General features: G+C 41.2%; 2 protein-coding genes across 8 annotated transcripts in view; both read right to left on the bottom strand.

The window, feature by feature from the left end:
• The window catches only part of fancg (FA complementation group G), a 56,434-nt gene extending 45,815 nt beyond the window's left edge, over nucleotides 1-10,619 (bottom strand). Inside the window, exons 1-4 of one of the 3 annotated variants that reach the window (XM_068032715.1) lie at nucleotides 10,468-10,619; nucleotides 7,691-7,775; nucleotides 2,546-2,671; nucleotides 1,230-1,420 (exon numbers count right to left, since the gene is read on the bottom strand). In XM_068032715.1, the coding sequence (XP_067888816.1) occupies nucleotides 1,230-1,420; nucleotides 2,546-2,671; nucleotides 7,691-7,775; nucleotides 10,468-10,542 (477 nt within the window). In that variant the 5' untranslated portion in view covers nucleotides 10,543-10,619. The remainder of the gene's footprint in view (nucleotides 1-1,229; nucleotides 1,421-2,545; nucleotides 2,672-7,690; nucleotides 7,776-10,467) is intronic. The other 2 variants (XM_068032716.1, XM_068032717.1) reach the window with 2 other exon arrangements.
• A 3,565-nt stretch (nucleotides 10,620-14,184) lies between these two features.
• pigo (phosphatidylinositol glycan anchor biosynthesis, class O) overlaps nucleotides 14,185-26,851 on the bottom strand; it is a 48,246-nt gene continuing 35,579 nt past the window's right edge. Inside the window, exons 7-10 of one of the 5 annotated variants that reach the window (XM_068032718.1) lie at nucleotides 22,048-22,251; nucleotides 18,319-18,494; nucleotides 17,849-17,919; nucleotides 14,185-15,898 (exon numbers count right to left, since the gene is read on the bottom strand). In XM_068032718.1, the coding sequence (XP_067888819.1) occupies nucleotides 15,769-15,898; nucleotides 17,849-17,919; nucleotides 18,319-18,494; nucleotides 22,048-22,251 (581 nt within the window). In that variant the 3' untranslated portion in view covers nucleotides 14,185-15,768. Of the gene's footprint in view, nucleotides 15,899-17,848; nucleotides 17,920-18,318; nucleotides 18,512-20,828; nucleotides 20,909-22,047; nucleotides 22,252-26,851 lie in introns of those variants that run through there. The other 4 variants (XM_068032719.1, XM_068032720.1, XM_068032721.1 and 1 more) reach the window with 4 other exon arrangements.

Below are 26,851 nucleotides of genomic sequence, written 5' to 3' on the forward strand. Positions count from 1 at the left end.
CCCACAGCACCAAAAGCTAATATTTATTTTCCAATGTTCACAGTAAAAGACTCCGAAAGCAGTCTCCTTTTCATTTAGTTTTCAAAACTACAAAAGTATTAATTATCAGGAAATATTCTGAAAATAGTTCTAAAGATCTAAAAAAAAAACTTGGGGTCATGATGCAAACTATACTGTGGCAACACTGCCAAAATAGTCCAATAAAAAGAATCACATGCTGCCCTGTTTTACAACACACTTCTGTTATCCAGGATCAAAATGTCAGGTCTCTGACAAATCATCCACCTTTTGTTCAATTGTATAAAACTAGCTGCTCAGGATCCTGATGCTCAAATATAGAGGAACATTAAAAAAAACTGCAGCTACACAACCTGGTTAAATATATACGGACAGTGAAAAAGACTGTACCTACTTTTACAGAGGCACAGCATTAGCGTTACTGATTCAGCTCTGCCACAGATATTTACTTGGGTTCATAGAGTCAACTACTCCCTTAAACAGTCTGTTCATTTGCTTCTTACGAAAGCGAACGCCCACTGTCCTATATTTATGAATAAGGTAGCAAAATCCAAGACTGTTATAATGAAAGTCCCTTGTATTCAGGACTGGATCACCACAGGTGTATTTCCTCAATCTGTATGCAAGTGGACCAATTTAACAATAAATGAGATGATGTTCAGTTTCATTTGTAAGCTGTTCTATTCCACAGTAGGCAAAACATGCAGAATACTGCCTATACTGAGCAACACTTAGTTCAATCAGTACAATTTCTGTTCACATGTGATTACGAAGTACACCACTGAAGTTTGGTGTGCCATTTACACAACACCATGAATTATCCCAACCAAGACACAGGTTCTTCTTTTGCAACCTGCCTCTTTGGTATCTTTATGTTCTGGATTATAAAAGCATCTCTCAAAACCCCCAGGGATCAAAAAAGATTTCCAACACCAAGATGCAAAGTGTTTCTCTGAATAAACAAACATGACTGATGAATTGGTTATTGTCTGGGTCTTAGAAAAACATCTTCCCATCCTACACAGTGAACAAAATTCACCTGAACAATCTACACCTCAGCACAGGGTTGACTTGGGAAACTAATCGTTCTGAGCAAGCTTTTTGCTAAAAAAGTTAACTAGCTCACATCCAAGTCAACCATGATAAAATGAGCAAAGAATCCGGAACCACGACAATAAGCAATGAATCTCTAATTGCCTTGTCACACTTACTCTGTCTCTCAGTATGCGAAGTGCAGCATCAATCTTCTCCAGTTGATTATTAATCAGCCACAACACACATTGCAAGTATATCAGTTGATCAACTGCCTGAATAAAAGTTGGGTCATGGATGCTCTGAAATATCATTCCCCATAATTTCATGATGTCCAGTCCATCATAATGTCTACCATAAGCTTCCAATCCTGTTTTAAAAAATTGCAAACAACCATGAAACACCAAGCGATCTTAAAAGTCTTGAATGTGTAACAATAAGCAAGCTTGCACTATTATTCCTATATTAAAACACTCAGGTTAGGCAGAATCCAAAAGTAAAAGTTCGTTTCATTGGACATCATTCACTAAAATGGAATAATTTGGCCGTGGCAGCAAGGGATGTATTCTAAAGAAGTCACAACAAATTTTTATAAAACATTGAACTGGTCCGGAAAGAGCCTCACAGAGACCCTTCGCAAGAGGAGGCAGCTAGGATGTGCTCCACAAGGGGATAAGAAAATTGATGAGCAAGTCACTGTGCTACTCTTGCACACCATCTCTCAAAAGAGTCAGTCTCGGCTCAGTGGTAGCATTCTTGCCTCTGAGTCAGGTGGTTTTGAGTTTAAGCCCCACATCAGAAACTTGAGCACATAATCTAGGCCAACACTTCAGCGCGCACTGAGGGAAGGCTGCACTGTCAGAGGTTCTGTCTCTGGGATGAGATGTTAAATCTAGCCCCGTCTCCCCTCTAAGGTGGAGAGGAAAGACATCATGGCACTTCTCAAAGCATTCTCCTGGACACTTATTTCATTGCTGTTTGCCTTATGCAAATTTTGTGTCATGTTTCCCACAAAATGCAACAGTAAGCAAAAGTACATCATTGGTTGTAAAGTGCTTTGGCACATCCTGAGGTTGTGAATGGTGCTTTTTTTTAAAATTCAGTTAGTTTTCAATAGTATTTAACTGTCTACTAGAATAGATCATTGCAGGTGTAATTTCATACAACAACAAATTTAAATATCAGAGAGTTACTGTATTGAAGAAAGTAGTGTTTATTGAGGGAGAAGCAGCATTAGTCACTTATTGCAATTGCATGTGCCTGCGGTGCAATTATATAATTTTTATCAGAAGCAGCAGTTTGTACACAAACTTTAAAAAAAATTTCATTAAGTCAATGCCCCTTTTACATTTGCAAGAAGGTAACCTGAAAGAACAATTAATTACATCCTGGAGCTGGTTGTGTGTGTCTATTTTGGGGATGGGGAGACAGTAAATTGCACAGTAGTTATAGCAAACTTACAAACAGTCCACTGTATATTAAGTTTATAACTTACCTCGGACGAGTCCCTCATACAAAGAGTTATCATTTTGATTGACGTCAGAAAAACTGATACTTAAAACAACTGCATTGTACAGAATAGTCAGTTCCAAGGGAAGGCTGGGTACAGTTGGTGGCAATCCTGCACAAAGACCATAAAGAATTGGTATGCACTCCAATGGAAGGAAAGGAATGGTTACCCAGCTGATGAGCCAGAAGACACCAGAACATTTATCCACTGTACTGGCAATGAAGCAGAACACACTGTCTTATGAAAATACTGTACCATCAGACTCTACAATAACAGTGATTCCATACATGGAGCAAATTCTGACTTCAATTTTTTTTTACATTTGTTTAGGGGGATGTGGGAGTCGCTGGCCAGGCCAGCATTTATTGCCCATGCCTAATTGCCCACAAGAAGGTGGCGGTGAGCTGCCTTCTTGAACCACTGCAGTCCTTGGGGTATAGGTATACCAACAATGCTATTAGGAATTAAGTTCCAGGATTTTGACCCAGCGACTGAATGAACAGCGATATAGTTCCAAGCCAGGATGGTGTGTGGCTTGGAAGGGAACTTGTAGGTGGTGGTGTTCCCATGCATCTGCTGCCCTTGTCCTTCTAGGTGATAGAGGTTGTGGGTTTGGAAGGTGCTGTCAAAGCAGCCTGGGTGAGCTGCTGCAGTGTATCTTGTAGATGGTACACACTGCTGTCACTGTGCGTCGGTGGTGGAGGGAGTGAATATTGAAGGTGGTGGATGGGGTGCCAATCAAGCGGGCTGCTTTGTCCTGAATGGTGTCGAGCTTCTTGAGTGTTGTTGGAGCTGCTCCCATCCAGGCACATGGAGAGTATTCCTTCACACTCCTGACTTGTGCCTTGTAGATGGTGGACAGGCATTGGGGAGTCAGGAGGTGAGTTACTCACTACAGAATTCCCTGCCTTTGACCTGCTCTTGTAGCCACAGTATTTATGTGGCTGGTGCAGTTCAGTTTCTGGTCAATGGTGACCCCCAGGATGTTGATAGTGGGGGATTCAGTGATGGTAAAGCCATTGAATGTCAAGGGGAGATGGTTAGATTCTCTCTTGTTGAGATGGTCATTGCCTGGCACTTGTGTGGCACGAATGTTACTTACTACTTATCAGCCCAGGCCTGGATGTTGTCCAGGTCTTGCTGCCTATGGACATGGGCTGCTTCAGTATCTGAGGAGTCACGAATAGTGCTGAACATTGAGCAATCATCAGCAAATATCCCCACTTCTGACCTTATGGAAGAGGGAAGGTGATTGATGAAGCAGCTGAAGACGGTTGGGCCGAGCACACTACCATGAGGAACACCTGCAGCGACATCCAGGCACTGAGATGATTGACCTCCAACAACCACAACCATCTTCCTTTGTGCTAGGTATGGCTCCAACCAGCAGAGTTTTCCCCGATTCCTATTGACTGCAGTTTTGCTAGGGCTCCTTGATGCCATACTCGGTCAAATGCTGCCTTGATATCAAGGGCAGTCACTCTCACCTCACCTCGAGTTCAACTCTTTGGTCCCTGTTAGGACCAAGGCTGTAATGAGGTCAGGAGCTGAGTGGCCCTGGTGGAATCCAAACCGAGTGTCACTGAGCAGGTTATTGCTGAGGAAGTACCGCTTGATAGCACTGTCAACGACCCCTTCCATGACTTTGCTGATGATCGGGAGTAGATTGATAGGGCTGTAATTGGCCTGGTTGGATTTGTCCTGCTTTTTGTGCACAGGACATATCTGGGCAATTTTCCAGATTGCTGGGTAGATGCCAGTATTGTAGCTGTACTGGAACAGCTTGGCTCGGGGCGCGGCTAGTTCTGGAGCACAAGTCTTCAGTACTATTACCGGATGTTGTCAGGGCCCATAGCCTTTGCAGCAAATGCTTCCAACGACAAGATGTCAAGAGGTCAGTCAGTTAGTTCAACAAATAGAGGGCAAGAAATTCATAAATCAATCAGAGGCACATTCTCCAGTGGCCACTTACTTTCTCAACTGTGGTAGGAACCATTTTAAGAATGTCTAAATAAGGATGAAATTACCATATATCTAGATAAAGACAAAACAGTCGAAGTAGCCAGCATGAATTTCAAAAGGAACAATTATGACAAACCTCATAAAATCCTTTGATGGGACAAATGCAGTGGAGGTGGTGCACAAAGACTAGAGGAAAGCACCTGACAAATTACCACACAAGAGATTACTAGCGAAAATTCAGAAGTATGGAATTAGTGGGAGGATAGACAACTGGATTAAACATTGGGTAGAAGGAAGAAAAGAGAGGGTAGGAGATAAGGGCAGTTTTTCCTGAATGTTTGGAATTTGGTAGCAGTGTCCAAAAGGGTTCAGTTCTGGGACCAATTAAGTTCACTATGTACAATGATTTGGATGTAAGGAGAGAGTGGTGTCGAAATTTGTAGATGGTAACAAAATAGGAATTCGTTAGAAGACCAAAGGAACTGCAAAGGGATATTGGTAAGATGGGGTAATGGGCTAATAAGCAGCAGATGGAACCAGTGTTCCCTCCAAGCTGCGCAGCAGCACAGTAACCCAAAATTTCCCAGGTAGGCCACACACAAGTCGGCCCCTTTAAATTACTGTGCGTGCATGACCGTGCAAAAGAATTTGAAAGGTCTATGCAATTAAACCAATTGGCTATGCACTACAAAAAAATTAGAGGGTACATTGAATGGGACTCAATGTCAACAAGTGTAAGGTAGTACTATTATATTTAGGTTAAAAAAGAATAATTATATTCTGAATGGAAGCAGGCTCAGTGCTGTGCAAGAGGGGATGGATTTGGGCATATGTGTTCACAGGACATTAAAGGCAGTATACGACAGGTTGATAAAGTTGTAAAAAGCTAATATTTTTATGAGATATAGAATATAAAATTCAACAGAAAATGACAAGCTGATATAAAACCTTAGTATGACCTCAGTTAGAGTACAGTCTGCAGTATTGGGCTGCATATTCCAGGAAAGACATTTAGGCTACAGTGCATATACACTGGAATGCTGTGACATGAGGAAATGTTAATACAAAGAAATACATCCATTTTTTTTCTCATTAGAACAATGCCAATTATAGGCAATATGATAGTGTTTAAAATTATGAAAAGATTGGACAAAGGGGATAGAAGCACTGTTTTCAGTAGTTGAAAGATCATAGAGAGAACTATCATAGAGATACAGCACTGAAACAGGCCCTTTGGCCCACTGAGTCTGTGCCGACCATCAACCACCCATTTATACTAATCCTACATTAATCCCATATTCCCTACCACCTACCTACACTAGGGGCAATTTACAATGGCCAATTCACCTATCAACCTACAAGTCTTTGGCTGTGGAAGGAAACCGGAGCACCCGGAGGAAACCCACACGGTGACAGGGAGAACTTGCAAACTCCGCACAGGCAGTACCCAGAATTGAACCCGGGTCACTGGAGCTGTGAGGCTGCGGTGCCAACAACTGCGCCACTGTGCCACCCTTGATCTGTGCCAGATCAAGAACAAGGGGCCATAGATGTTAAATGGAAGAGATTTAGAAGAGAGCAAGAGAAACCTTGTTACAAACCGAGTTGAAGGGTTGTCAAATTCACTCCCATAGTTAGTGGTTGAGGCAGAAACTATGTCATCATTCAATATTAGATGGAGATTTTGATGAAGGAAAGGAAGTTGAAAGGATATGGGAACAGGGTGAGTAAACAGGACTATTTGCTCATGTCAGGTAAACAGCAACATTGACTGGTTAAGATGAATGACCTGATCCTCAAACCCACAAGTAACAATCTATATGCCTGTGACAAAGGTAAACTATCCTTCCTCATCCTCCATGGCCCATCTGCAGCCTTTGACATGGTTGATCACACTCATCTTCCTCCAATGGCTCTCCACTGTCATCCAGCTGGGTGGGATTGTACACACCTGGTTCCATTCTTATCTATCTAATCGGAGCCAGAGAATCATTTGCAATGGCTTCTCTTCCCACTCCTGCAATGTCACCTCTGGTGTCCCCAAGGATCTATCCTTGGCCTGCTATTTCTTATTTACATGCTGCCCCTCGGCAACATCATCCAAAAACACAGCGTCAGCTTCCACGTATACACTGATGATACCCAGGCCTACCTCGCCACCACCTTCTTTGAGCACTCCACTGTCTCAAAATCATCAGAATGCTTACCCAACATCTAGAACTGGATTAGGGGAAATTTCCTCCACTTAAATATTGGAAAGACTGAAGCCATTGTCTTTGGTCCCAACTAAAAACTCTGTTCCCTCTTCCTGGCAACTGTCCAAACCTGATCCAGACAGTCTGTAAACTTGATGTTCTATTTGACCCCATGATGAGCTTCGGACCACTTATCTGCACCAACACTAATACTGCCGACTTCCACCTCCGTAACATCACCCAACTCCACTCATGCCTCGGCTCATCTGCTGCTGAAACCCTCATCCATGCCTTTGGTACCTTTAGACTTGACTATTTCAAAGCACCACTAGTTGTCCTCCCATGCTCTGCTTAACGTCAATCAAAACTCTGCTGCCTGTGTCCTAACTCGCGTCAATTCCCATTCACCCATCACCCCTGTGTTCCCAGTTAAGCAACACCTCGATTTTAAAATTCTCATACTTGTTTTCAAATCCCTCCATGATCTCACCCCTCCCTATCTCTGTAATCTCCAGCCCCACAAATATCTGCGCTCCTCCTAATCCAGCCTCTTGAGCATCCCCGATTTTAATCGCTCCATCACCGGTGGCCGTGCCTTCAGCTGCCTGGGCCCTAAGCCCTGGAACTGCCTCCCTAAACCCCTCTGCCTCGAATTCCCTTTCCCCTTTCAAGATGCTTCTTAAAACCCACCCCTTTGACCATGTTTTTGGTCATCTGCCCGAATATCTCCTTATTGTGGCTCGGCATCAAATGTTACTTTATAATGCTCCTGTGAAGCACCTTGGGACGTTTTGTTACCTTAAAGGTACTATATAAATACAAGTTGTTGTAGTAAAGTTTATGTATTTCTATATATATGAAAGCTGTAAATGTAAACGTTTAAATCCCTAAGATGGCTAGATACATATAATATGAATGGTAATACAATTACACAAGCTGTAATGAGTGGTAGCATCAATAAATGCATTAGTACCTTGGATCTTCTCCAGTAGTTTGCAGAAAGAAGCATGGGTCTGTCGCACGATATCTCTCCGATTTACAGTAAGGGTATGAATACTCTGTGGGGGGGGTGGGGGGGCGAAGAAAGATGGCATTGTACAGAATAAACCCTGTGCAAAGATGTAAACGTAAAAGCTTCAGGCTTACAAAGATGCAGGGCATGCATATCTGTTGGGGGGGGGGGGTTCGCGATCAATTGTTAAAACAGAAACAAAAAAAATTTAACTGAAATTTTTCTGCAGCTTCTTAAACAGCCCTCGGGACAATACTGCATTAGTGTGTTGCATCTATTCTGTAGCTGCTTTTGTCATTCTTCTTTACATCAATGTATACAAGTTATCAGACTGACAGCCAAATGTCAAAAAGCTCAGATCCAAAGGCAAATCATATATTTGCTCAATACTGATCATTTTAATGGAAAATTTTCCTGTCCTAGCAAGCTATTGCTTTCTCAGCTAAGGGTGGTGTATTGTTAAAACATACAGCGTCATAGACAGGTCGGATGAAAGTTCTCATTCTTGATTTCCCACAGTGGTCAGATTTTGCAGTCAGCAATATACAAATAGCACCAGCTGTTAATTATTTACTTTCTGTGGGCTCTTGCGCCTCCTCAATTTTAAGTGCTTTACCATTGGCGGCTGTGCCTTAAGCTGCCTAGGCCCGAAGGTCTGGAATTCGCTCCCAAAATCTCTCCACCTTTAAGATGTTCCTTAAAACCTACCTCTTTGACCAAGCTTTTGGTCACCTGTACTAACATTTCATGTGGCTTGGTGTCAAATCTTGTTTGAAAACCCTCCTGTGAAGCTCCTTGGGACATTTCACAACATTATAGGTGCCATATAAATGCAAGATGTTCATGTTCTGGCAAGTTGAGTGGGTAGCTATCATGTTAAGTACTGCAACTTCATGTCCTTCCATGTGTTTCACTGCTGAGTCTCTTTAGTAACAAGGAGTGCTGACAGCCTCACCATTATATTTAACCACAAAATCCTGGCTGAAGTTTCTGAACTTAGTTGTACTATGGGGAAGTGGAGGAAAGACAACAGCAGCAGTGCAAAGTGAAAACACTGGTCATGATAAATTATTTACTGTGAAGTAATTAGTTTCAGTAATGATTTCACAACTTTAAAATATTCTAATACAGTTTGGCTGCTGCTCTTTTTATTTGTTTTGGTAAAAAGAATTTTTGAACTGATAGGTTTGATTTTCTGCATACTACACCTGCAAGAGCTGGGTAATGTAAGGTCAATATATCAACACCTCAGCAGGCTCTGGACTAATAATTGTTTTCAGCTCCATTGCAGAATTTTGTACAGATTAATTTTTCCTTTCTCATCCCACAGTGACTACAGCTCTGATCCATCAAACACATTAATGACTTTGACGTGAATATAGGAGGTATGATCAGTAAGTTCGCAGATGACATGAAAATTGGTGGTGTCATAAATAGTGAGGAGGAAAGCCTGAGATTACAGGACGATACAGATGGGCTGGTAAGATGGGCGGAGCAGTGGCAAATGGAATTTAATCCTGAGAAGTGTGAGGTGATGCATTTTGGGAGGACTAACAAGGCAAGGGAATATACAGTGGATGGTAGGACCCTAGGAAGTACAGAGGGACCTTGGTGTACTAGTTCATAGATCACTGAAGGCAGCAGCACAGGTAGAGAAGGTGGTTACGAAGGTATATGGGATACTTGCCTTTATTAGCCGAGGCACAGAATATAAGAACAGGGAGGTTACGATGGAGTTGTATAAAACGCTAGTTAGGCAACAGCTGGAGTACTGTATACAGTTCTGGGCACCACACTATAGGAAGGATGTGATTGCACTGCAGAGGAGATTCATTAGAATGTTGCCTGGGCTGGAACATTTCAGCTATGAAGACAGACTGGATAGGGTAGGGTTGTTTTCCTTAGAGCAGAGAAGGCTGAGGGGGGACATGATTGAGAAATACAAAATTATGAGGGGCATTGATAGATTAGATAGGAAGAAACCTTTTCCCTTAGTGGAGGGGTCAATAACCAGGGGGCATAGATTTAAGGTAAGGGGCAGGAGGTTTAGAGGGGATTCGAGGAAAAAAAATTTCACCCAGAGGGTAGTTAAAATCTGGAACGTACTGTCTGAAGAGGTTGTCGAGGCAGGAACCATCACAACATTTAAGTATTTAGGTGAGCACTTGAAACGCTATAGCATACGAGGCTACGAGCCAAGTGCTGGAAAATGGGATTAGAACAGGTAGGTGCTTGATGGCCGGCATAGACACGAAGGGCCTGATTTTGTGATATATGACTCTATGACTTGTCTTCTTACATACAAAGTGATTGGAGTCAGGAAGTTTAGGTTGCTGAGGGAAAAGGGGTGGAGTGGGGGTAAAGTGCTCAGGCTGGGAGGGAGAATAGTCTATTAGTCAGGTCCTGAAGCTGGAAGTGGATCGGGATCTCGGACAATGACCGACAGAATGGCTCAACTGGATAAAATGGTGATAAATTCTTGCTATGAGAAAACCCCGAGTGAACTACAACTGCAGGTCCTAGCCCATCTGCACCGTGTGCACGTCTCCCAAGCCCCATAATGTCAGACTCGGTAAATTTCACTCATTTAACTTTAAAATGAAATAATTTTCTATGGTTTGTAACTTAAACTTCGGGACTGCAACCTTTCTTAACCTCTAACTACACTTGAAACCATATAAAGCGAGAATCTTGTTCCCACGTTTACCGCTGTTGGGCAAGTCCAAAATCCGCTTTACCTTCAACTGTGCCACTAACTTGCTGTTTTCTTCAGTCCACATCTCCAAACACCCTTTATTACCGCTGCTGTCCATGACTTCCTTTCCCAGAAAAACAATATTAGAACGCAAAATAACAGCCGCATGGAATCCTGCAACATAAATAGGAAGTCCCGCCTCCCTACATTGTCAAGAGGCGCTTTCACAAACCGACGTTCTCATTGGACAGATAGCATTCACTAATTGGTTTAAGGATACGTCAATCAAAAAAAGAGACTGCTTTTACGTTTAGATGGAAAGCGCGGGTAACAGTAACACTTCAGGAAGGGACAGGTGTTCTGTTGATATTTGCAGCTAAGTGTCACACCTTTCCACTTCAACTGTTCTGTTATAATACAAGCAAAATACTGCGGATGTTGGAAATCTGAAATAAAAACAAAGTGCTGGAAATACTTAGCAGGTCTGGCAGCAACTGTGGGGAGAGAAGCAGAGTTAACGTTTCAGGTATGTGACTTTTCATCAGAACTGTTCTGTTACCTAGTTTATTTATATCCTTATTAAAAAATGGATACAACTCTAGTCCCACTCCCCTGCCTTTTCTCTGTTGCCCTGCAAATCTTTTCTCTTCAGATAATTATCCAATTCCCTTTTGAAAGCTGCATTTGAATCTGCCTCCACTACACTTTCAGGCAACACGTTCCAGACCCTAATTACTCGCAGCGTAAATAAGTTTACCCTCATGTCACCTCTGGTTCTTTTACCAATCATTCTAAGTTGGTATCCTCTGGTTCATGACCCTTTCACCTACGAGAATAGTTTCTCCCTATCTACTCTGTCCAGATTTTGAACACCCCTATCAAATCTTCTCTCAACTTTGTCTTCTCTGATAACAACTCCAGCTTCTCCAATCCTTGTAACTGAATTCCCTCATCCTCATAAATCTTTTCTGCATCTTCTCCAATGCCTTCACATCCTTCCTAAAGTGTGGTGACAATACTCCAGTTGAGGCTGAAGGTTCACCATAACTTCCTTGCTTTTGTACTCTGTGCCTCTATTTATAATTTTGTCCCAGATTATCATTAATAGCTTTCCCACCACCGATGTTAAACTGATTGGCTGATAGTTGCTGGGCCTATCCTACACCATTTTTTTGAACAAGCATGTAACATTTGCAATTGTCTCGCTCTCCAGCACCTTCCCTACATCTAAGGAGGATTGGAAGATTATGGCCAAGGCCTCCCTAATTTCCACCTTTACTTCCCTCAGTAACCTCTGATGCATCTGATCCAGTCCTGGTGAATTATCAACTTTAAGTACAGCCAGCCTTTCTAATACTTTTATTAAATTTTTAGCCCATCCAGTGTCTCAACTACCTCCTCTTTTACTAAGATTTTGACAGCATTTTCTTCCTTGATAAAGACAGTTGCCCGGCCCTCTGCATTTGTAAATCCCTTTTTGGTCCGTTATCAGCCCTACTCCTTTCACCACAATGTTATGATTTATATGCCTTTAGAAGTCTTTTGGATTCCTTTATGGTGGCTGCCAGTCTCTTATACTCTCTCATTGCTTCTCATTTCACTTCCCCTCTGAACTTTCTATATTCAGCCTGTTTCTCATGAGTATGATCAACCCAACATCTCTCATACACTCACTTTTTCTGCTTCATCTTGCTCTATCTCTATCATTGAGAGTTCCAGCTGTTTGTTGTGCCTTTCCCCCTCTTGGGAATAAATATCACTTTAAAGGCAGCCCATTGTTCAATTACAGTTTTGCCTGCCAATCTGATTCCAATTTACCTGAGCCAGATCTGTTCTCACCTCATTGAAATTGGCCCTCCCCCAATTAATTGTTTTTACTCTGGATTGCTCCTTGTTCTTTTCCACAGCTAACCTAAACCTTATGGTACTGTGATTACTGTCACTTGATCCACCTCATTGCCCAGAACCAGATCCTGTAATGCCTTCATCCTAGTTGGACTGGAAACATTGACCTAGAAAATTCTCCTGAACACAATTTAGAAACTCTTTCCCCTCTTTGCCCACTACACTCTCACTATCCCAGTCTAGTTGGATAATTAAAGCCCTCTATTATAACTATAGTTTTTGCACCTCATTTCCTTGAAAATTTGTTCCTCTATCTTTCCCACTAGTTGGTGGCCTATAGATTACACCCAGTTGTGTAATGGTTACTTTTTCTTAAATATTTAGCCAAAGTCTAAAGACTCCCAGCATTGTTGAAACTAGGAAGTTACATTCACTGTTAAAATCACAAAGTTTTTTTCATTTTTTTCACACCATTGAGTATAGCCCAGAAATGTAAAATTTAACTTCATCTCCACTATGTTCATTTTACTGTGGTGGCATTTTGTAGCATAATATTCACCAAATATTAATTTTCTTGATCCGAAATTGGAATTTATTCCTTCAGTTCTCCTTTATTCTTACTCCCTCCTTTGCTCCTCTTAACACCCCCGCCCCCCCCCCCCCCCCCCAACAATAATCTTATTTGTCAAGCACAATCCAGGAATGAACAATATTCCATTTCCCAATAACCCATACTTCTTTCCTCCAAGAACTAAATGAAATAAAGCTCCTGAAGTGGAGGCCTTTTATGAGAACCAGAGTGCTAGCAGGGGACCTACACCATCTGTGTTACCTTTAGTTTCTCAGAAACTTGCAGATACACTTGTGCATTGTCAGCATTTCTGTTTTAATTTCAAACTGCATATGCTGCCTTGATTTTTTCAACTTCTCACCTTTTTCATGGGGCCATTTTCATTAGAACAGAAATTAGGGGTGATTGACAGGTGTTTTAAATTACTAAGGGATGAAAAATAGAACAAAACATTAAATGTAAGTGATGGCAGGCGAAACATTTTACACAGGGACAGAAATATATCGGTACAGAGCAGACACATTGAATTAAGACCAGTTTGTGTGGAGGATAAACCAATGTGGACTAGTTGGGCTGGACAGCTTGTTCAGTGTTGTAATTTCTATTTAATTCCATCTATTCTATGGTGTGTTTTTCCTTGCTGCAGCTATTCAAATGTTCTTTGTTTAACCAATATCTTGGTTAATGTTTCATTTTATTGCCTGACTCTGTTGATATATTACATGAGCAATCTTCCCACTGAGATCCTCTCTTTCCCTTCCTTTTTGTGATACTCACAAAACCTTCTTTCTGTCTTTTAATTCTGAAGGGCCCAGACCACAACAACTGACTTGGTACTCTCCATGTTTGATTAAGTTGCTGTGCATTTCCAACATTTTCTGGTTTTTGTTTGCTTTGCCAGCATTTGCTGTTTTTCTTTACTGCAAAAATCACCATCAATGCTGTGCTGAGTTGCATTTGTTCAATTTGTAGCCAGGGTGCAAATTGAAATTAATGCATGAACATAAAACCAGTTCCCAAATCAAATTATTAGCAACATTCAGCAAACTTTTAAATTAAAAGTAAACAATACGTTTCTATGCACGATTAGGTGGTAAAAACGACAGTCCTGATCATTTAGAAACAATTTTAGTGTTTTTAATGTGTTAGAACTTCAATTGGGGTCGGACCAGAGCAGAACAAAAATAATGTGGGTGGGCAAATGAAGGTCACACACTTCCATGTTCAGAAAGTGGGAAAAAAACACACTGGAAAGGCCATCTAACCAAGCTCCAGTAGGCCACCTTATGTTCAATTGCAAAAGGGATGATGTGTGACACAGAGGTGGTAAATAACGTTCAAGAATTGTGACCAAAATCATGCAAGAATTTTATTTTTCAAATATAAAGGCAGCAAACAAAATCTGTATTCAACTTTTATTTTTGAATTTGTTTAAAAATATGCGGACATTATGGAATTACAAAAACAAGTAATTCAACATTAAATCTGCAAGACAAAAAAAATCAACACCATTATAGCACTCAACATTATCTACAGCATTCATGTTGTCTCATTGATTTCTGGGGTAGAAACTAATTATTATGCACTGCAACCATAAATCCTTAAGATAATGCAGCTTCTTCAATGTAATCATTGGTAATCAATAAGTTATTAATTTCTGACCATATTCACAAACGTATTAAAAATAATTAAGCCTAACTTAAGGAAATGTTTGTTACTGAAACCTCAGTTTTTAGAAGATATATATTTTTTAAAAATTAGAGCAATGCAAAATCATATATTCTTCATTGTATACCAGTTCCACATTCCAGGATGAATACTCTGCTTGTATAACAGAGAATAATTGAGGAATAAAAGAAAGCAAAATACTTTCCAACATAAAAATCAATTGAAAGCAAAATACTGCAGATGCTGGAAATCTGAAATAAAAACAAGAAATGCTGGAAATACTCAGCAGGTCTGGCAGCATCAGTGGAGGGAGAAGCAGAGTTAACGTTTCAGGTCAGTGACCCTTCATCAGAATATATAAAAATCAATTGTTTCATTTGTCCCAGATTCAATGATCCACTTTGATATTTCAAAAACGGAGGGATCTATTGCTATGAAATCCAGAATGTGATTTATTCAAACTAATGAAATTTGTACATAGCTTACAAGCATTCCACAAAATACTTGTGCTCACTTGGTTTTAGTTATACAAAGTGACTGCATGATAGTACAGCAATTCCTCTAACAGGTTTACAATCAGGGCCATCATTATCACATTGAAATTTAGTATTCACATTTTAAACGTTTTGCACCTATTTTTGTTTTGAAATTAAATCTACCAAGCAATAAGAATTTGGCACTCTAGAAAAACCTACACTTCGAGTGCGCAAGCCCGATCCATTTTAAAAGATGGGAACAGTTCTTAAATAACTAAATAAAATGACAGGTAGAAAGTATACAATGATACAGTTGACTAATTTAAAATTTCTTTTTTTATACAGTGAAGTACTTTATGCATAAAAAAGACCCAACACAATAGTAGGTGACATGCTTTTGTACTGGAACCCATTTCTGCTGATGCTCTAAGAACTTACCATCAAACCCCACAAAGTGTTAAATACATATTTTTATCTCGTACAAATACATTTTCTCAAGTAATCATTTGTCAACTGTAGTAGAAATGGCAAAAACATTGTTTTTCAATCACAGTGGGTCAAACCTCTTTTTCACTAGTGTGCACAATGAAACGACAGCATTTGTTTGTTGGCTAAACAAGGCATTAAGGTAAATTGTGCTTCATTTACAGCAGCAACTTCTGATGTCAAGATACAATACAATAAGATACAGTTCATTTTCTCTTGGTATGCAATTTGTTTGGCAATCTGTCCCATTGTAACTATCACCGGTAGTCCCTGCTGAGCCTTGTAGTCGTGTTAATAACTACCTTGATTGCTTCAGAAGGAGTTCTTTAAACCACTTGTTGACAGCAATATCCACACGCATCATGAAGCAAAAAGTGATAAGAAGGTAGATACTTGTCACAACAAAACCCAAAGCCTCAAAAAGAAACCTGGGAATGTAAAGGAAAAAAAATAAACCTGGGAAATGATTGGTACTCCTACATCACTATAGAAGGCAAAAGTGAGAATAATTGGCTATTAACCACTGCATATAACAAAGTGAAGGGTTAGAGACAATTCATGCATACCACAGTTGCAAGAGTTGTGCAAGTCTCAAGCTTGTATTTAAATAGCCTGCTTATTATGGTCAAATATTATAATACTTTAATACCACATTACCCTTATTAGTATGGACCACTGCAAATGCACTAACATTTTTCATATCTCTGAAGTCGCTTTCACCCTTCTCTAAGATTATGAAATGGAGAAGGGGGGCAGGGAGGCAAAGGAAAGAAATTTGTGGGTGAACCTGCAGAAAGGCAGGATAGTTTCACCTGCCATTAAATATACTCTTCCAGCATTATAATTTGTATATAAAGTGAAAAATTCTCCAGCTCAAAAAACAAATCACAAAGAAAAATACTTAATTGATCTCATATCCAAGGGAAACAATTTTAAGTGCTGCAGGTCCAAAAGTAGCCTCATGAGGCCCACTGTGCCAGTATTCCAATTGGGACAGACCTGCCTTGATTAATTACCCAGCATAGCCATCATCATGAGCAGCAACTGACACCCTTCCCGACCCTGAAGAGAGTCTCAAGTCCAAGATTTGATAACTGTTGTGGCCTACAAAACAAAGGCCAGCCTCAACATTGGTGGAATGAAGAAAGATGCCAGTTCCCATTCAGGTGGCTAACAGTCAGCCCAAGATGGATTACATCTGTGACTTAGGGCAAGCATTCCTGCCACTCAGATCCAGATAACTGCGTAAACCAATACCCAACATGATAAAGAGCTTCAAGCTGGTTAAAGTAATGGGAAAGTTACCAGTGCACATGCTGGTTTTACTTATAATGCATTACACATATATTTAATAATATCTAGGGGGAAATGTTCAAAGAGAGGACCTTTGCACTCACTCTCCTCTTCTGTTCCCATTCACTCTTTCCAAGTGGCATTTTCCTTTACCCCATAGTTTTTCTGTGACCTCAATTTTAACAGTATATATTAATACAATTCCCCTACACTGTCAGGTTCAGTAAATCGCCCACATCACTTTTCCAGGGTGAAGTCATCAGTTCACTGTTGACCTAATCTACAACAACAAAATGTACATCATCTGGTGTGCTAGTTCACATTTTCTCTAAAAACAGATTGCACAGCCAAACTAAAGATACAGAAGTCCTTTGTGCCCATGCTTTTACAAAAGTGAGAATGTAAACCATTAAAGCACTACACCACAATTTCAATTTATAACAAAGCACTGTCTTTTTAAGAAAATAATTAACCAATCCTATTTAATCTGAAGTAATTGTAGCACTAATAAAACAATTATATCAGAATTACAACTGGAAAAATGTACTAAGTTTTATAAAACATCCAGTTAATAGTTTTTCCTTTACTTTGATTGGCCTTCATATGACATAAGTAACTAGATTCCAAAAGGGATGTGCCTATATCTCCATTGGAAAAAATAACTAAATGGAACCCCTTTAAGCGTAAAATGTATTAATTCATTTTGGCCTGTCCTTAAAATGTATGAAAAACTGGTGCTGCATATATATATATATACACTTGTCTCCATTTTTGTAAAAATTGTTCCATACAGTGCACTCTCTCAAAACAGCCAAATTTTGCACTATTTCATTGTAATAAGAAACTATTTCATTGTCTACATTGAAAATTACAGAATCTAAATTCTTGATTTTGTACAGTAATAAAACAATGACATCACTGAAGACTTGAGTACCTTCTAATGCATGAGTAGTAAAATCAATATCACTCCTTAAACAAATCAATTCTTAATATTTAACATATCAATTCTTAATAATTTGTGTAATTCAACTTCTATGCTTCCAAATTGCTATTAGTTAACAACTCACTACCGACGGACAACATACTTTGGTGCGAATATCTTCCACACCATTAGGTGTCTCCTCAATACAGCAGCAGCGCACACAGAAGCAAGGAGCTGTGTAGAGAAAGAAAACCGCTTATTCTACTTTTCCTTAAATCTCAAAAGAACGAGAACATGTAAAACCTTTAATTGTAAGTATGTCTGTTTTCACAGACAATGCAGTTTTTTTTCAACAGCATTTCCATATCTACCTGTTTTTCAATGGTATTATTTGCAGCAAGTAAAATCTGATAATCACCACTTGGTCAGTTAGTTTAAACATTTCTAATTAAAGTCACAGTGCCCAGTTAGTACTTAACTCAATATTTCCAATCTCCCCAATATTTTAAATATCTGCAATCTGATGTACATTATGCAGTTCATCAAATTTTATGGCATTGCGGCTAATTCAGTATTTTTTGCAGAATTATAATATTTCAATTACTTTTGCATTGAACTGACAATATAAAGTACCTGCACACCATAGACAAATAAGTATCGCATTCCCAGTTGCAGCATGGCTACAGAAAACAGCTGAGGATTTTCTCGCAACTTCATCTCCATCACCTGATCCTCATCTTCAGATTCCTTTGAGTTAGAGTTCTTCACTTCACGAACAAATGGCCAAAGCAGCAACAACGGACATCCAACTACCTCAAGAACATAACTGAAAAGTCAGTTAAAAGTTTCAATGCATTTATTGCATGGCTGATACTTTCACATTAATGTGCTTTTAGTCACCAGTTCTTTTTCTCATATAAATGCATGCCTAGTAATCTAGTTACCCAAGAAGCTGGTGTTAAGCAAATAAATTACACGATATGTAGTATACCTTCAGGTGGCTTTCTATAATCATTCCCTCCCCCACCCTTTTGAAACTGCTAGAGATGGTGACTGTGAGTGGGATACGGTTCCACAGATATTAGAAGTCCTCTGGTGCCTCATTGATTCACTTTCAGGCATAAAGTACAGGAGCCAGGAAGTAGACAGCCTGGCCAAGCATGATTAAGTTAGAGTCATAGAGAGATACAGCACTGAAACAGGCCCTTCGGCCCACCAAGTCTGTGCCGACCATCAACCACTCATTTATACTAATCCTACATTAACCCCATATTCTCTGCCACATCCCCAACTTCCCTCAATTCTCCTACCACCCACCCACACTAGGGGCAATTTACAATGGCCAATTTACCTATCAACCTGCAAGTCTTTGGCTGTAGGAGGAAACCAGAGCACCTGGCAGAAACCCATGCGGTCACAGGGAGAACTTGCAAATTCCGCACAGGCAGTACCCAGAACCGAACCCGGGTCGCTGGAGCTGTGAGGCTGCAGTGTTAACCACTGCGCCGCCCCTCCTTTGGGTAGTTGCGGTAGTTTAAGTCCCGATGCTGCAATAGGGATGAACCAGTTAAAAATGGATACAACATAGGAATACTGGCTGCTAGTTAAATTACTATATTTGTGATCATGCATTCATGTTTCGGAGTACTTTGATGCTTCACTGTGCCATTTACAAATCTGAATAGCACCCTCAGCCAAGCTGTTCCAGTACAACTATAACACTGGCATCTACCTAACAATGTGGAAAATTGCCCAGGTATGTCCTGTACACAAAAAGGACAAATCCAACCCAGCTAATTACCACCCCATCAGCAAAGTGATGGAAGATGCTGTCGACAGTGCTATCAAGCGGCACTTACTCAGCAATAAGCAGCTCAGTTTGGGTTCCACCAGGGCCACTCAGCTCCTGACCTCATTACAGCCTTAGTCCAAACATGGACAAAAGAGCTAAATTCAAGAGGCGAATTGAGAGTCACTGCTCTCGACATCAAGGCAGCATTTGACTCCGTGTGGCATCAAGGAACCCTCGCAAAACTAGAGTCAATGGGAATCGGGGAAAACTCTCTGCTGGTTAGAGTCATACTTAGCACAAAGGAAGATGGTTGTGGTTGTTGGAGGTCAATCATCTCAGTCTCAGGACATCACTGCAGGAGTTCCTCAGGGTAGTGTCCTAGGCCCAACTTCAGCTACTTCATCAATGACCTTTCCTCCATCATAAGACCATTCGCGACTCCTCAGATACTGAGGCAGTCTGTGTTCATATCCAGCAAGGCCTGGACAACATTCAGGCTTAGGCTAACTGGCAAGTTACATTCGTGCCAAGTTACATACATGCCACACAAGTGCCAGGCAAAGACTATCTCAAACAAGAGAGAATCCAACCATCTCCCCTTGACATTCAACAGCATTAGCATCGCTGAATCCCCCACTATCAACTCCCTGGTTGTTACCATTAACCAGAAACTAGCTGGACTAGACATATAAGTACTGTGGCTATAAGAGAGGTCAGAGGCTGGGATTTCTGCAGCAAGTAACCCACCCTCCTGACTCCCCAAAGCCTGTCCACCATCTACAAGGCACACGTCAGGAATGTGATGGAATACTCTCCACTTGCTTGGACGAGTGCAGCTCCAGTAACATTCAAGAAGCTCAACACCATCCAGGCAAGTTTGGCACCCCATCCACCACCTTCAACACCAGCATACAGTTGCAGCAATGTGCATAATCTACAAGATGCACTGCAACAACTCACCTTCGACAGCACTTTCCAAATCCACGACCTCAACCACCTAGAAAGACCAGGGCAGCAGATGCGTGGGAACACCACCATCTGCAAGCTCCCCTCTAAGCCACACACCATTCTGACTTGGAACTAAATCGCCATTCCTTCACTGTCGCTGGGTCAAAATCCTGCAACTCCCTTCCTAACAGCACTGTGAGTGTACCTATACCACATGGACTGCAGCGATTCAAGAAGATGGACAATTAGGGATGGGCAATAAATGCAGGCCTAGCCAGCGATGCCCACATCCTGTGAAAGAATAAAATAAAAGGAATTATTTCTTAGCTAATCATTTATGGTGGGTTCCCTCTCCGCAGTAAATAAATACACCTTGGAGAAGTAGAAGCACAGGGCCTCTCACCTTTGTGCCAAGGCAGTTTTCTTAAAGCTGACTACGATCACCAACACAGAATCTGTGGAGTATGTCTGGAGTCCGTTTTACTGAAAATATGGATAAAAATACCTCAATCAAAGGGGAGATAAAGATAGATAGATGAAGGGGTGGGGGTATAGGCAACACACAGTATAAAAAAGTGAAAAACAGAGGTTAATCTGCAGTTTAATTCTTTATAGGGCATGAACTTAGTAGGAACTAAGCTCTCAGCTGTTGCTTTACAGTGATGGCAGGTATGCAAAATATTAGAATGGTGGCCCAGCAAATTTTCCTTCTCTCTCTAGCTCTGAGCCTCCATTACTCAGAGAAGAAAGTAAAATCTTAAGTTCAAAGCTCCAATGGCTTAGCTGGTTATAGCAGTAAGTAGATGAGCCATAAAAACAAGGAAGGTTCCAAATATGAATTCTGCCACGTACTATGTTAGCTGACCTCGGCCAGGCTGATGAGGGAAGGGGAGAAGCAGACACTGGCCTCGCATCCACTAATAGAAAACAGAAATGCTGCCAGTGTTACTACTGATTGCTATTCGAAAATCACTGCTTGAGGTGCTGCTAGGAAGGACAGTCAGGTTCAACTACAATGCACTCAGTGGACTGTGCTGGCTCTTTGCATGAACATTCCAGAACTAATCTCACTGCCCTGCTCTCTTTCCATGGCCTTGTAACTTACTCTGCTTCAAAAGTTTATCTACTTTTCCCTTAACAGTCTCTACATTAACTATTCCTTGTGGTAACGCATACCATGCTGCAGCAGCACTCTGCATACAATGTACTACAGCTGACTAGAGCTGATGAAATAATATCCCAGAAAGGAGTCAACATCTTCAGAAATAGTAGAGAGGAACTTTTTTTTTTAAAAAACACTCAAGTTCATAATAACTACTACAATTACCTTCAAATTTACAACATGTCCAATCACTTCTTGAAAAATCCGCAGATTTTCTTAATCAAGGCATTGAGTTTTTTTTTTAAAGTCTCAAGGAGACATTTGTGAACTTGCTTCAGCGATCTATTTGAAGTACTTCAGGAACTTGAGATTATTTTTTTAAAGGCATCCATAACAGGCCAAGTAGTCTTTGACTACAATAGCAGATCTCATATTTCATGCCACAGTATTCTTCACAGATTAATTTTTTAAAAAGTCACTGTTGAATATTGTGGATGTTTTGAAGCAATGAAATAATTACCTGCGAACAGAATATGAGAAGCAAAGGTGTTCATTCCCACCAATAGTGCTGGTAGTATATTGCTGCTATGGCCTTCAATGAACCCAACAAAAGCTGCATTCCACTGGATAGCTGGGAATGTTGGCTGATGCCCAGTGGCATAGAAGAACTGTGTAGCTGAAAAGGCCCAGGATGTAACTGCATACCAAGGGACAGAGAAACGGCCTTCAAAAAAATAATATAAGTCAGTACCAAACATTGCTAGGGTTACCTGTGAAAATCAAATAACTAATGACTAGTTTGAAAAGCAACTTCTCAGCCACCTGATGACAGTTTTAAATAGCAACATTTAAACAAAACGTGATGTGACCAGTTTGAACTATATAAACAAACTACAACTCGTGAACTTTCACTATATTCAGTAAAAAGTTATGCATGCAATATACCCACTCTCATTACACCTGTCTAAGAAAGGTCAAGACACCCAACTATTTGGAGAATCTACTGCAGAAACAATTCAAGATAATTACAATGAAAGGAAGGAACTTCAACAGTTAATCAGTGTTTTGTTCTTGGGATGTGGTAAAAGACTTGCATTTATATAGCGCCTTTCATGATCTCAGGACGTCACAAAGCGCTTTACAACATTGACACCTGACAGTATTATCCCTAGTTGCCCTGAGGGCATTGACAGTCACCCATGTAGGGTGAAACTGGAGTCATAGAGGCCAGAGCCACTAAGGGCAACAGGTTCCTTTCATGAAAAACATTAGTGAACCAGTTGTAGTCACCTTTTATGGTCATTTTTCTGCCTGGCGCTTGTGCACAAATAACCAGATTGATTGAAATTGAATTCACAGTTTAACAGTAGGAACATGGACTCATGACCTTCAGCTTACTGGTCTCATACGATAACCACTAGGCTACATTTAGAAAAGTACAATTTTATGAACAGTTTAAGACTTGGGTTTGATCATAATATTTTAAACACAAGATACAAATAACAGTAGATTCTATCTGTTCCAAATACCCACTAACAAATGATTGTAAACAGTTGCCAAAGTGGCACAACAGTGCTTGCCTATCAAGCACCTGACAATCACCACATCTACCTTTCTCCAGATGACCCGTTAGGAGAATGAGCCTGCCAATCTCTTAAGTACATTAAGAGCATGTTAATTCTGGGGTTCAAATTTGGATCTGCTTGTTACATGCCTCGTGCTCAAGCAGTGCTGTCCTACCTATCCAGTGCCTCCAATCATTTGTTAGTGACAGATGTGTGGCACTTCACTTATGTGAGGGACAACAGAGGGACCAGTGCTTGCAGAATTGCAACATATCATGAGCCAACAACAAAACTTGCATTTATGTAGTGCCTTTTAAACAAAGAAAAATGTCCCACGATGCTTCAAAGAAGCATAAAGGATAAAATGGATGACTGATTAAAAGTGAAAGGTATTAGGAGAGCTTATCCAAAGCTTGGTCAAAGGGGTAGGTTTTGAGGATGGTTTTACGGAGGAGGGGGAGGGATTGAGGGAAGGAATTCCAGTCAGTATCGCCTGGACAGGATGAGAGAAAATTGGGCAGATTTAAAAACAGAACAAAATTCGCAAAGAATGAGAACGTCATAGCAGGAAGCCATTCACTTCATGTTTTCACAAACCCTTCTGACCTTCCCCTCTTTAACCCTGAACTATCAATCTGTAGCAAAGGCCTCAGATTCATCCCCTTACATCTATACCTCAATGAGCTTATCATGACAGGGAGCTCTTTGCCCAGTGCCTTCGCCTCTGCACCCACTTCTTTGGTCAGGATTCTTGGCGCACCCCACTTCCCTCCCCCCAGCGAACCACTTTTTTCCCCCGTCTTCAGAATTCTTGTTCCACCTGGATCCATCCCTCTGGCCTCTCTAGATCTTTTCATTGAGAACTGTTGGTGTGACATTGGCTGTCTCAAATTTCCTGCTCCCCTCATTCACCCCAACCTACCTCCATCTGAACTTGCAGCACTCTGTTCCCTCAGGTCCAAACCTAACATTGTCATTAAACCTATTGACCAGGGTGGTGTTGTTGTTTGGCAAACCAACCAACCAGGGGCGGCGCAGTGGTTAGCACTGCAGCCTCACAGCTCCAGCGACCCAAGTTCAGTTCTGGGTACTCCCTGTGACCTTGTGGGTTTCCGCCGGGTACTCCCACAGCCATAGACTGTGGCCAAAGGTTGATAGGTAAATTGGCCATTGTAAATTGCCCCTAGTGTAGGTAGGTGTTTTTTTTTTATTCATTCATGGGACATGGGTGTCGCTGGCCAGGCCAGCATTTATTGCCCATCCCGAATTGCCCTTGAGAAGGTGGTGGTGAGCTGCCTTCTTGAACCGCTGCAGTCCATTTGGGATCGATGCCAGGTGGTCCGTCCAGTTTCATTCATTTTTATTGACTTTGTAGCGGTTAGATACAACTGAGTGGCTTGCTAGGCCATTTCAGAGGGCATGTAAGAGTCAACCACATTGCTGTTGGTCTGGAGTCACATGTAGGCCAGACCAGGTAAGGACAGCAGATTTCCTTCCCTAAAGGACATTAGTGAACCAGATGGGTTTTTACAACAATCAACAATGGTTTCATGGCCATCATTAGACTAGCTTTTAATTCCAGATTTATTAATTGAATTCAAATTCCACCTTCTGCTGTGGTGGGATTCGAACCCATGTCCCCAGAGGAATACCCTGTGTCTCTGGGTTACTAATCCAGTGATAATTGAGGGAAGGTGGGGATGTGGTAGGGAATATGGGATTAAATGTAGGATTAGTATAAATGGGTGGTTGTTGGTCAGCACAGACTCGGTGGGCCGAAGGGCCTGTTTCAGTGCTGTATCTCTCTATGACTCTATAACGTCCAACCTCTACCTAACGAAGGCCAAATGTCAACTCTGACACCTCCTCCTACCTCCCCCCAGGGGCCATGACCCCACCAGTGAGCATCAAGCTATCATTTCTAAAACTGTCACTGACCTCATCTCCTCTGGAGATCGTCCCTCTGTGGCCTCCAACACCACACAACCCACTTCTACCTCCTTCCCAAGATTCACAAACAGGCCTGCCCTGATAGACCCATCATTTCAACCTGATCTTGCTACACAGAACTGATTTCTTCCTTTTTTTTCCTGTCACTCTCCAGTCTCTTCCCAACTACATCCACATCTCTTCCCAACTATATCCACATCTCTTCTGACACCCTCTGTCACGTTAAGTTTCCAATTTTCTGACCCTAATTGTCTCCTCTACACCATCAGTGTCCAATCCCCTTACACTTCACTCCCCGCCAGGATAGCCTTACAGTTCTCCGCTTCTTCCTTGAATAGTGGCCCAACCAGTCCCCATCCATCACCCTCCTCTGCCTAGCGGAACTTGTTCTCACATTGAACAACTTATCCTTTGATTCCACTTACTTCCTCCAGAAAAAAGGTCTGCTATGGGAACCCGTATGGGTCCTAGCTATGCATGTCTTTCTAGACATTCTTTGTTCCCATCCTACAAACATACGAATTAAGAGCAGGAGTAGTCTACTTGGCCCCTCGAGCCTGCTCGGCCATTCAATAAGATCATGGCTGATCTGATTGTAACCTCGACTCCACATTCCCGCCTACCCTCGATAACCTTTCACCCGCTTGCTTATCAAGAATCTATCTACCTCGGCCTTAAAAATATTTAAAGACCCTGCTTCCCACTCCCTTTTGAGGAAGAGAGTTCCAAAGATTCACGACCCTCTGGGAGAAAAGAATTTCGCCTCATCTCGGTCTTAAATGGGTGACCCCTTATTTGTAAATAGTGACCCCTAGTTCTAGATTCCCCCACACGGGGAAACATCCTTTCCACATCCACCCTGTCAAGACCCCTCAGGATCTTATATGTTTCAATCAAGTCACCTCTTACTATCCTAAACTCTAGTGGATACAAGCCTAGCCTGTCTAACCTTTCCTCATAAGACAACCCACCCAATAAGGAGACCAATACTGTACACAGTACTTCAGATGTGGTCTTACCAATGCCCTGTATAGCTGAAGCATAACCACCCCTACTTTTGTATTCAATACCACTTGCAATAAACGATAACATCCTATTCACTTTCCTAATTACTTGCTGTACCTGCATACTAACCTTTTGCGATTCAAGCACAAGGATAACCAGATCCCTCTGCATTTCAGAGATCGGCAATCATTCACCATTGAGATAATATGCTTTTTCATTCTTCCTGCCAAAATTGACAATTTCACATTTTCCCACATTATACTCCATTTGCCAGATTTTTGCCCACTCACTTCACCTATCTTTATCCCTTTATAGCCTCATGTTCTCTGCACAGCTTACTTTCCTACCTATCTTTGGGTCATCAGCAAATTTAGCAACCATACCTTTGGTCCCTTCATGCAAGTCATTTATATAAATTGTAAAAAGTTGACGCCCAAGCACTGATCCCTGCGGCACACCACTCGTTACATCTTGCTAACCAGAAAATGACCCATTTATGCCTGCTCTCTGTTTCCTGTTAGCTAGCCAATCTTCTATCTATGCCAATATGTTACCCCCTACACTATGAGCTTTTATTTTCTGCAATAACCTTTGAAGCAACACCTTATCAAATGCCTTCTGGAAATCTAAGTACAATACACCCACCAGTTCCCCTTTATCCACAGCACATGTTATTTCTTCAAAGAATTCCCAATACCTTGGTTAAAAATTATTTCCCTCTCACTAAACCATGTTGACTCTGCCTGATTATCTTCAATTTTTCTAAGTGCCCTGCTACAAAAGCTTCTAACATTTTCCCTATGA

This window comes from Heterodontus francisci, chromosome 1 (assembly GCF_036365525.1).
Source record: "Heterodontus francisci isolate sHetFra1 chromosome 1, sHetFra1.hap1, whole genome shotgun sequence".
NCBI lineage: Eukaryota > Metazoa > Chordata > Chondrichthyes > Heterodontiformes > Heterodontidae > Heterodontus > Heterodontus francisci.